General features: G+C 33.9%; 1 protein-coding gene across 9 annotated transcripts in view; it reads right to left on the bottom strand.

The window, feature by feature from the left end:
- LOC110103371 overlaps positions 1–11,252 on the bottom strand; it is an 85,048-nt gene that overhangs the window by 22,245 nt on the left and 51,551 nt on the right. For 8 of the 9 annotated variants that reach the window (XR_003701651.1, XM_028697390.1, XM_028697392.1 and 5 more), the window contains 3 exons: positions 6,495–6,621; positions 3,245–3,278; positions 3,048–3,143 (listed from right to left, as the gene is read on the bottom strand). Coding sequence is in view for 8 of the 9 variants with exons in the window: in XM_028697390.1 (XP_028553223.1) it covers positions 3,048–3,143; positions 3,245–3,278; positions 6,495–6,621 (257 nt within the window). In the remaining variant the exon portion in view is untranslated. The remainder of the gene's footprint in view (positions 1–3,047; positions 3,144–3,244; positions 3,279–6,494; positions 6,622–11,252) is intronic. The other variant, XM_020832045.2, reaches the window with a different exon arrangement.

Here is an 11,252-nt window from a genome sequence, read left to right as displayed (position 1 = left end):
AGAGTGAGTCTGTACCGGCGGTTTGCCGCCAAATGGCACCGCAGGATAAACGGTTATGACCCGGGGCCCTCTGAACCGAGTGGTTTTGCCGCCAAATGGCACCACGAAATATCGGTTATGGCCAGAGCCAATACGTTCCTTATTGGCACCAAATCCTTGAGATATTAATCAATAGGATATGATCGATAGGGCACAAAGCCCTCTGTTAGCTAAGGTGGATTCAAATTTGTCCCCTTAGACAAACATTCACCCTAGGTCTACAAGGTCCCCTTGGACGAAGCAACCCATGGCTGCCGACAAGGATCCTTTTGTCAGGTTGGGTCGACTACCTCCTCTGACTAAGTAGACCAGGGACCACGATGGCCCGGGACGACGGAACCATGGGATCTTGATCGGGCCCATCATCCATTCCCCCACCATCCGCTTTAAGTGCTAGGGATGATTAATGCAATTGAAATACTTCACACCAGATCTTGTGGAATAACAATCATCAATTTAAAGCTTTTCAAATTCTTAAAATATCTATTCATTTCAAATTGAAGGCATTGAAAAAATGTATCTTTATAAATTCAAATTGTTATTCTAATCTATTGCTGTAAATTTTTAAATATTTAATTGTTACATATTTATTATTAATATATATGATTTCATATTCCCCTTACACAATTTCACAGCTTCATTTGTTCGTCTACCTAAGAACTGTTGATACCTTTGCATGCCTAAGTCGGAAGATGAAGGCCTTTGCTCTTAAAAATAGCTCAATGCTTCATGCCCTTGGCTACAAAATCATCGTTACTCGCTCCTCTTCACGTACTAATCTCCTAACATTGGAAAAAACCGATCCATTTTATAACTTCTAAGCATCCAGGCAGCTGTAAGATTCACAGGTAAGCTCTTCTTATTAATATGATTGTATTCTAATGAATCCATTTTAGACCTTCTAAGCATCCAAGTTGTTGTAGGTTTCAAATGTAACATTTCTAATTAATATGTTTTATTCAAATGCATCCATTTACTTCTAAGATTTAAAGCTACTATAAATTTTGCAAATAATCTCATATTAAAATATTTTTATTCTCTTCACCTACAAAGGATTTAATGTTACCAAATCATTGCTACATCTAATGACCACTCGGATAAGGATTTAATTTGATAAAGCTACTGATCCCAACTGCTATAAAATTTTCTTATAATTTCTTCTCATTAAGCAAAATTTCCTTATAATTTTTTCTCATTAAAGCATATTTTCTCCTCTTGTTAGCATTTAATGTCAATTATCTTTTTATTGAAGATGTAAATAAGACATCTGAAACAAAAGAACCTTATTTTAAACTCCTCCAGAATAAAGCCTAATTCATTACTTCTTATCTACCAAGCAAAAAGGAAAAAAAAAGAAACCATTTTTTACAATATTACGAATGGAAGATCCATGAATTATAAGCCCTTCTACTGTGATAACTAGCTTCGATATTCCTATGATAAATCTGTTTCCATATTTTTATTATCTTATTGATTTTAATATTATAATACAACATTAAAATTTCTCACTATATATAAGATATTAATAGTTTAGAAGTATATTATATGACTAAAATAGATAAAAGCATTACAACCACACTATTAAACATTAACAAAACATCCTAACAAAAAGTGGTATGTGTAGATGTCGCATACCAAATTCAACTTAGCAACGATGGGATGTTTACACAGTGAAAATAGTATTGGTAGAATAGGGTATGAATAAATTGAGTAATTTTCTATTATGTGAAAACTAATTGTTCCCTAATAATTTGATTAGAAAGTTATCTTCATGTTGATGGTGAACAAAATGCAACTACCTTGTGGTTAATTATGCGGAGACTTCTGCAAGGAAGATTTATGAAGAAAATTTTAAAAATAATAACATGGAAGAAATAGTTGTCTATCAAAAAGTTTCAAATCTTGAGTAAAAATGTGAACATGGTTAAGATCAAATTCATAACTGGATAAGAGGTATTTTTGAGAAAGTAATTGAAAGGATAGCACAAATAGGAAAAATAGAAATAGTTTAGTATGAATAAAAAATAATAAGTTTGTAATGAAAGAACAAAATACCAAGAATGTAGATCAGATTTTTGGATGAATTTACTTTTAGTTTATCAGTTTGGAATTGTTTCTTTCACATAATTTTTTTAGAGGATAACCATCAAAGTATAGTGTTTTGCTTTCATATATCATGGCTCAAGGTAGCATTTTTCACATTTTGTGTCTACTTATTGTTATATTGTTATATTTCTCATTGGTAAACTACATACGAATGAACACTTATGCATTAAAAAATATGATAAACTATAGAATTATGATATCACAATTCCCGTGCTTGTGCCATATTCTTGCAATTATAATCTAGACTCTTCTTGAATAGTAGTCCATTGCTCAAGAAATTTAAGAAGATCAAATACGACTATATCATGCGAAAATAATTAGGCATCTATAAAATAAAATTGTATTCATAATTTTGTGATTTAATTTATTAGATGAAACTCTTTTACTTCAACATATATAAAATATATTTAATTAAATTTTAAAATACTAGTTAACATTAAAGATTATAACCGGATGTTGACTAATCTAAATCTTAGATTCTTTAGATTTAATTTTTTTCTAAAACATTAACTCTTAAATTGATATTCTTTTATCTTATAAAATTTTAGAAACATGCATTATCCACATGCATTTAAACTAGTTCAATTCGAAGTCTTTGAAAACATATCTCTACAATAGTAGACTGAAGAAAAACATAAGAAAACTATTTACTATGCTAATTACATCTCCTTTCTTCCAATTTCACTTAAATTAAACAAAGCATAATTTTCATTGCAATGCTACAGAAAATGAAAAGTTCTGCTTGCACAACTAAAGAAAAGGACATATTATACATTGAAAGTTATCCGAGAAAAATATAGAATTTCAACCTAATATCAGGAAAGATGCTTAAGAGAACAAAAAATATTCTTTGATAAAAGCTTGCAGATGTAACAGAAAATCATTAGAGCAAGTAACATTACCTGTACACTATGGGGGGTAGCACATAGATGGCCTTGTGATAGTATTTCAGTTATCTCACCAATTTGATAAGCCAGTTCATCTTCCGCAAAGACAGCCTGACGTGTTAAATAGAAGGCTATAATTTTGAACAAATAAGCAACCCCATTATAATAGTGCAAAAGAAATTAACATGAGAGAAAAAAATGAACTATAAGACCTGTTTTAATTTAGCTTTGCCGAAAAGCTGGGTACTGAAATATAAAATATGTGAAAGAGCATTAAGTTTCATTTTCGTATAGTTTTACAGAAAAAGTGATGCATATATGTGCTATTTCACATGATGCTTGAAGAAATGAATGAAAAAACGCTTATCCATGGAAAAGCTGATTGAAAGAACAGAGATCAAAGCACCTGAAAACCTTATAGATTCAAATAAGGAGCCGACATTCAGTAAACTGAGGCTCGTGTTCCAAGGTTGTAATATCCAAAAAATAATAATAATAATAATACTAATAATTCTATTAATAGTTACTATTAAATAATTAAGTAATTAATGGTAACTGTTAATATCAATAAGTTATCAATAAGGTTTAAATTATAGCTACTTGTAAATTTCTATTAACAGTTATTTAACTCCTGTTAATTATTTAATTAACTACAAAAGTGACTCAACTCATGGGCCGTGGAAAGTCCTCAGGCCTCAACACAGAAATGTGAATACAGCAATGTATTTAGATTTTATGGGTCCGCTGCTTAATTAATATATTAGATTAAATAAGTAATACATTATTTTGTCAAAAGATGCATCCAATGGTTGTGAAAACTTATCATAGCAGTTATTAGAGTGGGCCCAATTTATTGTCACGGAAGCATGCAAATAGGAAGATTCAGAGAAGAGCATTGCTTGCAGGATTGGTATGAAAAAAAAAAAAAAAACTAAAGGTAGAAAGTGTGGTGGACGGGTGTGGTAACTATAACAGGTTGTGGGAGCGACTTCTGCTAGGAAGTATGCTTTGCGGCAAAACATTGTAAGTTCGGCATAATGCAGACAGCGGGCTCAATTCATATAATTTCCTTTAGCAAGATGGCGGCACAGTGCAGAATGAACTGTAGCAGTATTCGACACAGTATTTTCTGGCATTGTAGCAGGAGTTTTTGTGGAGAAACTTCTGTGACACAGAAGTTAAAAGGAAGAAGTGTTGGATGCAAATAGAAGATCAAATAATAGTACAAATTTGAGTAAGTAAACATGTAATCTTTTTTATCAAGATTAGCAAATTATTGTTTGAATATATGACAAAGGTAGACTGAATTCTACAACAGGATTTGTAAACAGGAATTTTAGTAAAGTATTCCAGTTAAAGGAGAATACTAGAGAAGTAGAAGAAAAGAAGATTAGAAGAAAGGATTTTTCGTATATGCGGAAGCGAGGTTTTGAAGTAAGTATAATATAAGTTAATGTTATGTAAAATTTATTTAAGCAATAGATTGTAGGTTACTTACAATCGTACAAGAGTGCGAAGTAGAGAATTGGAAGAGACCTCGGCAAGGAGTAAATAATGCAATTTAAAATTTAAAAGGCAATTATGGTAATTTATATACATGTATACTTGTATTTAATTGAATTAAACGAAATGTGCATTACAAATTATTTATTTTGCTTAAGGATGTTCATAACCAAGTTTCCCAGTATGAATAACCACTTACTTAAATTTAGCATGTGAGTTTAAAATAAGGCTTTGTATGTTCATCTAAATATTTTCCTAATTGATAATATTTTGGAAAGAGTTCAATTTCCTTACATATGATATGCATATTCTTTGTATACAAATTTCAACAGAAATCATTATGAAAGGATGCAACAAGTCAAATATGAATATGAATATGTGAAAGTGTATTGAATATCAATTTAAAATAAAGTTTAGCTATAAAATGTTGTATAACTTATAATTGCAGGTGGGGCAAAAGGATCTCCATGTACACTGCATTGTAAGAGGGGCAAAAAGGACTCCAGATATATGATATCTGCATAGCAAGTGGGTCAAAAGGGACCCCTAAAGAGGCAAAAGGGACCTCTATGTAATTCAATGGCGATAATGTCAGGTTTACCTGAGCTACATTGAATATTTTTATGAAAGGATGGCAAAATATTTTAATGATTAAAATTGATATTCAGTATAGATTTAAGAAAAAGTAATGGTTACTGCCAAGTGGGATTCTATGATATTTTCTCAAGTATGTTTAACTTTTATTTATGTTTTCAATGTTATGAATTTTATAATCATGCAAGTCAAATGCTATTTAAATTTGCATAACTTATTAAGCATCATAGCTCACCAGTACACTTTTTACTAGTTGTTGTTACAGGAAAGGAAAGGAAAAGATCGTTGCAGATTAATTTGTATGTTATGTCATCTTTTATGCTAATGTTTAATTTATATTTGTAAGTTTACAATTGAGGTATGTAGACAATGAAGTAATATATCATTTGAAATTTTTTTTAGTGGCTCTGTAATTATGTGTTTGATGTAATTTAAAATTATTAGATGCTTCCGTAATACATGAAATGTGATTGAATGTTTTAGATCAATTTTCTAAATAAATGAAAAGTATCATATCATTGATTGATGAAAAATATTATGTTTATGTTAGTAATACTCTCAGTACTGTTAAGGGGTATTATGGGGTGTTACAAAGGTTACTCTTTTCTGCTCTGATCTTAAGGAATCTATAAACAAGTTCGCTTTGGTTAGGCATTCTTTTAGCATGCAAAGTTTACTGACCAAATGTATGTGGAATCAACATGATGTAGCATACCAAAGGTAATGAAGCCATGCCAAACCTTCCTTGGCAGCCTTTACAAAACAAATTTGAGTACATTAACAGTTCATTCAAATGTACAAGAACAAAATCAATAGCTTTTAAGAGAATGATTAGTTCTCCAGTAGAATGGAAAAAAAATGATGGTAATTCAAACAGACAGCACTCTGTTCAAATCCATTCAAATTTCTATTAACTTATGTCATCAGTATCCCACGAAAGCCTCAAAATTTTAGAATGCTAAGGTGCAAGAAGATGTTTGATTGACTTATTGTGGCCAACCATCCGTTGAATGGGTAAGTTTTTAATTATGACAGAACTTGCCATACAAATCCCATCACAATTCTCCAATCAGGGACAGACCCGTTTGTTCAAAACCATTTCAATTATTCCTGCTTGGACTTCTGTATTGGCACCATTGACTAACAAAATCCGACTACACAGACCACAACACGTGAATCCTTTACTTCATATCCTTAAGAACCCTGACATGCTGTATTCACCATCTCGGAATAGACTAAAGCTGCTTTATATCATTTACACATTTGTTCACCTTATGTTTAAAGCTTGCTCATCCCTGTGGGAGCTGGCTACTATTAAAATCGGAAGTAAATATATCTAAAGCATTAGTGAAATTAAATTCTTAACTTTCAAGATGAAGTGAGGCATTTACTCTGACAATTTGATTGTTACGTGTTCTGACATATAGTCCAGCTGCAAGGTCAGGGCAGGAGACCTCAACCCCATTTTTTATGTACATACCACTAGTAAGCCCTGAAAAATTACAATAGCCTATTTGAACATCTTTAAAATGCAGCCAGTATAGGGAAGCAGAGATGTGTTCAACAACATAAACAAATGCTAAATGCTGGAAAGTTTGGTGCTATGATTTTCAAAACATAATATGTTCATGTAATTATCTCGGGGAAATGAAGTTATGATACTAGCAATGTCAATATTAGAATGTCAAAACAAACCCAAATATTACAAAACATTCGGGAAAATGGATTAGTCAAGTCAAAGCAAAAATAAAGTTGAGGACAAGCAAGCATGTCATAAAAAGTTTTAAACAGCAGTAACTAAGCTATATGTAATGATATGTCCATATGAAAACAAACATAAATGAATTAAAAGGCATAAAAAGCTCCACGTAATGATATATCATAATAATATCCAATCCGGCTTCAAGAGATGACGCAACAAATTATCATGCTGTGCGTATCAACAGTAGGTAAAATAAAAAACAGAAAAAAAAAAAAAAAAAAAAAAAAAAAAAAAAAAAAAAACTGTCTAGAAAGAGCATGCAATTGAAAAATAGTAATAGTTCAGGTTCAAATTGCAGACCAAAATTATGGAATACGTAGTTTGTTTTGTAATTCCTGCTGAAGTATTCAATTGAACCATACAATGAATTTAAAAAAAAAATAGGTGAGGTTCTTGTCAAGTAGTGGATATTTTTATGATTGAAATCTCAGGTTCTAGGATTCCCAATGCAATAGATGACATTAAATAGAGTTAGGATCCATAGATTTAAAAACTACCAATGAAAATAAATATTGCTTTGTTTTAATATAAACTCAAAAATACAATGAATCAATGCCAAAGGATAAGTTAGTCCTTGCCAAGTTAGAAGAAATTCAGCAAGAACTTTAAAACAATAGAATTCAGTTGATTGGAACCAACACTGCAATCAGAAAACTAATTTGTATTAGATTTGATTAAAGGAACATTTGGAAAAATCAATAATAAATTTTTAGAAGAAAAGGAAAAATGAAAGAATTCACAAAGTAGAGTAAATATTAAGCCTCAGGCAAAACAAGATAAATTTCCATGGAATTAGAGAATCGTACTTGTACCACTCTTGAAGGAATGTAGCATCCAATAAGCGCAAACATGATTGAAAGCAAACCTAATATTTTATAAAGTGAAAATTCCCTTTATACTGCCTCAAGTTACTTTATTTAAAATCATCAAAATATCTTGATCAGATGCCTCATTATTGGTTCAATTTAAATTCAAACCTAATATCACCTGACAATTCATTTAAAGGATAAGTCCAATCGCAACCAAAAAAAAATTGTCACCCAATTGGCACAAAAATTAGCACATAAATGTATTTGCTTGCTTCAAGGGTTTGTAGGAAACAGCGCTATCAAATCGCATAATTAGACTAAAAGATAAGTCCGTCATACAAATCAATAGTGCTATAGGAGCCAAATGCCCAAGCAACCACAACACCAAACATCTTTAGAAACAAGGAGCAAAACTACATGATATTAACCAAGAAACAGCCACTAAAAATAAGAATGACAAACTTGCAATATGATAACTCCAAAACTCAAAACAAACAACTTTGAAGCCAATTAATCCATATGGCTACTCAACCGATTGAGCATATTCAAGCTAAATTAGATGAGAGGTTTCCCAGATCAGGAGTGTCATAACTGAAGAGAATGCATCCAACTCACATGGGCACATTATCATAGGCATGTCCCAAATCAATTGAAAATGAAAACATAAAAATAAAAAGAACTACAAAATAATGAGACTAACTCGCCCAGATAATTTATTCACTAATCATTTTTATGAGTATAAACTTGTAAATCTCCATCAAATATGCATGGCTGGGAAAATTTTGGCTCTAACGAATTTATCATTGGATATTCATCAAATATATTAGAACATAAATGTTTTGATTTATACAATTTAATTCAAGAATCATCACAAATAGTCCTATAATGCCAATATATAAGATATCTTCAGAATCCAATATTAGCGGACACAACCTCATCTAATATAAATTCAAGAACAAGAAATGTTGAAACTGTCCAGATTAGTGTTGGATGCGAATTTACGAGGAGAAGAAAAGAAAGAAAAACATAAGGCATTGGTTGTAGTTTCATCAAATAAAATCAAATTTGACATATTGAAGACAGGACTAAAGCTAGAACTTACAAGGATTTCTAATTTATAGGAATTTGTCCCAATGCATATCATGATTTTTAATAGCACGGTCATTCTCATATTTAATTTCTTAATTGCACGTAAGAAATCTTTTTGGATTCCAACATACCCATACATTATCACCTGATTTAAATTCTTTATATATTATATTCACATCAATAGTTGACTTGCCATGATTAATGTCAATTTCTTGTGAATTTCTTCATGCAAATTAGACAAACTATTAAAATGATTACTATGACATGAAGTACTGAAAATGTTATAAGAATAACATGAGTCCCAAGGGATACTAATAAAGACAAACAACTAATTCCTACAGAATGCAATGATTAAAAAAATGAAAACAGACAATGCACACAGACATAATACATACATATGGATGTACATTATACTTAAATATAACTAACTCAAATGCTTTAAAAAATTGTGAAGAATTGTGCATCATTAGAACTAATCAAATCGATGGATTCTGATAGGAAATACTTGAAATCAAGTAATTCCTACCCCAAAACTGAAGCGGAACCAGGGAAAAACTGCTCTCCAGCAGTGGACAGCAGTTTTTTCGCAGGAAACAGTGAGGAAACGCGAGAAAACTGAGATCCAACGCAAGCAACGCTAGTATTTTATTAGAAGACGAATAAAATTGCAAAGATACAATTTGTTCTTCAATTCGAGAGGAAGAACGTACTCTCCAAAGTCTCCGGCGAAGCCAAGAGCCCAAAACAAAACCTAGATCTCAAAGAGAAAACTCAAATTCAAGATAACCCTAATTCCCCCCCCCCCATCTCCCTAATTAAAGAAAAAGGAACGATACAAATTACATAAACACCCTTCTCATTCAAAAATTCCCTCCAACGAAACGCTCCAAAACCCCACAGCCCGCCTCTTCTTCCGCCGTTTTTGCGAACGGGTTCTGCCCGGCTTTGGACCGCCGGGCGTAGAACCGGACCGATCCAGCTGGGACCGGTCCAAGCGTAACATTACCGCCCTCCCAAAGAATCACCTTGTCCTCAAGGTGAAAATCAGGAAACTGATGTTTCGTCCTCTCGTATGGCTCCCACGTGGCCTCGTAGTCAGGAAGGTTCTTCCACTGGATCAACACTTTAGTGCCTTAGTTTTATCTTCTTTTTGGCGAACACCCTTCAGCTCCAACGGTTCCATTATCACCTCTAAATCCTCTGTAAGTGTGGTCGGCAGCTCGGGAATGGTGATGTGATCACCAATGGCCTTTCTCAACTGTGAGACATGGAAAACCAGGTGTATAGTCGCCGATGGGGGTAATTTCAGTCGATATGCTACTGCCCCAATCTTTTCCATCACTTCATAAGGACCAAAGTACCTTGGAGCCAGCTTTTTATTCCTCCTGTTGGCGACTGTTTTCTGCCTGTATGGACGGAGCTTCAAGAACACCTTATCCCCAGCCTCAAACTGGATATCTTTCCTATGCCCATCTGCTTGCTTCTTCATGATTTGCTGCGCCCTCAGCAAATGCATCTTTAACTCTTCTAGCACTCGGTCCCTCTCCTCCAAGTACTCTTCTACCGATGAAACAGGGGTACTACTGCTCCCAAAGTATACCAAGTGTGGGGGATCCCGTCCATACAACACCTTGAATGGAGTCATTTGTGAAGCTGAGTAAAATGACGTGTTGTACCAGTACTCAGCCCAGGATAGCCACTTTGCCCATAGCTTTGGTGTCTCTGAAACAAAGCATCTTAGGTACGTCTCCAAGCTCCTGTTTACTACTTCCGTCTGGCCATCCGTCTGTGGGTGGTAGGCTGTGCTCCTCTTGAGCACTGTTCCCTGCAGTCTGAATAACTCCCTCCAGAAATGGTTGAGGAACACCTTGTCCCTATCTGATACGATCGCCTCTAGTACTCCGTGCAGTCTAATCACTTCCCTGATAAATGCTGAAGCTACTGTCACTGCAGTGTAGGGGTGTCTGAGTGGAATGAAGTGTGCATATTTGCTCAGCCGGTCCACTACTACCAGTATCACCGTGAACCCTCTGACCTGCGTAAGCCATCGATGAAATCCATGGACACTTCCTCCCAAACTCTGTTTGGAAGTGCCAATGGTTGTAGTAAACCTCCTGGAGCCATGGCCATGTATTTGTTCCTTTGGCAGACCTCACAACCCGCCACCATCTCCTCCATATCTTTATGCATCCCTTTCCAATAAAGTTCTGTTGCCAGCCTCCGGTATGTCTTCTGAACTCCTGAGTGACCTCCAACTGAGCTGCCATGAAATTCCTGCAACAGATGGGGAATGTGTATGGAAGTTCGTGGCATCACGAACCTCCCCTGATACAATAGTCTCCCCCCTTCCATGTAGTAACCAGGATGACTACTCCTGTCTTTCTCCAGATCCTCCCTGATCTTCCTCAGCTCCTCGTTCAGCATACTTTCTTCTTTGATGGCCCCCCAATCTACTATCAATGG

The sequence above is a fragment of the Dendrobium catenatum genome, unplaced genomic scaffold (assembly GCF_001605985.2).
Source record: "Dendrobium catenatum unplaced genomic scaffold, ASM160598v2 fragScaff_scaffold_922, whole genome shotgun sequence".
Lineage (NCBI taxonomy): Eukaryota > Viridiplantae > Streptophyta > Magnoliopsida > Asparagales > Orchidaceae > Dendrobium > Dendrobium catenatum.
Note: the sequence above shows the minus strand (reverse complement) of the source record. Positions and strands in the feature narration are given on the sequence as shown.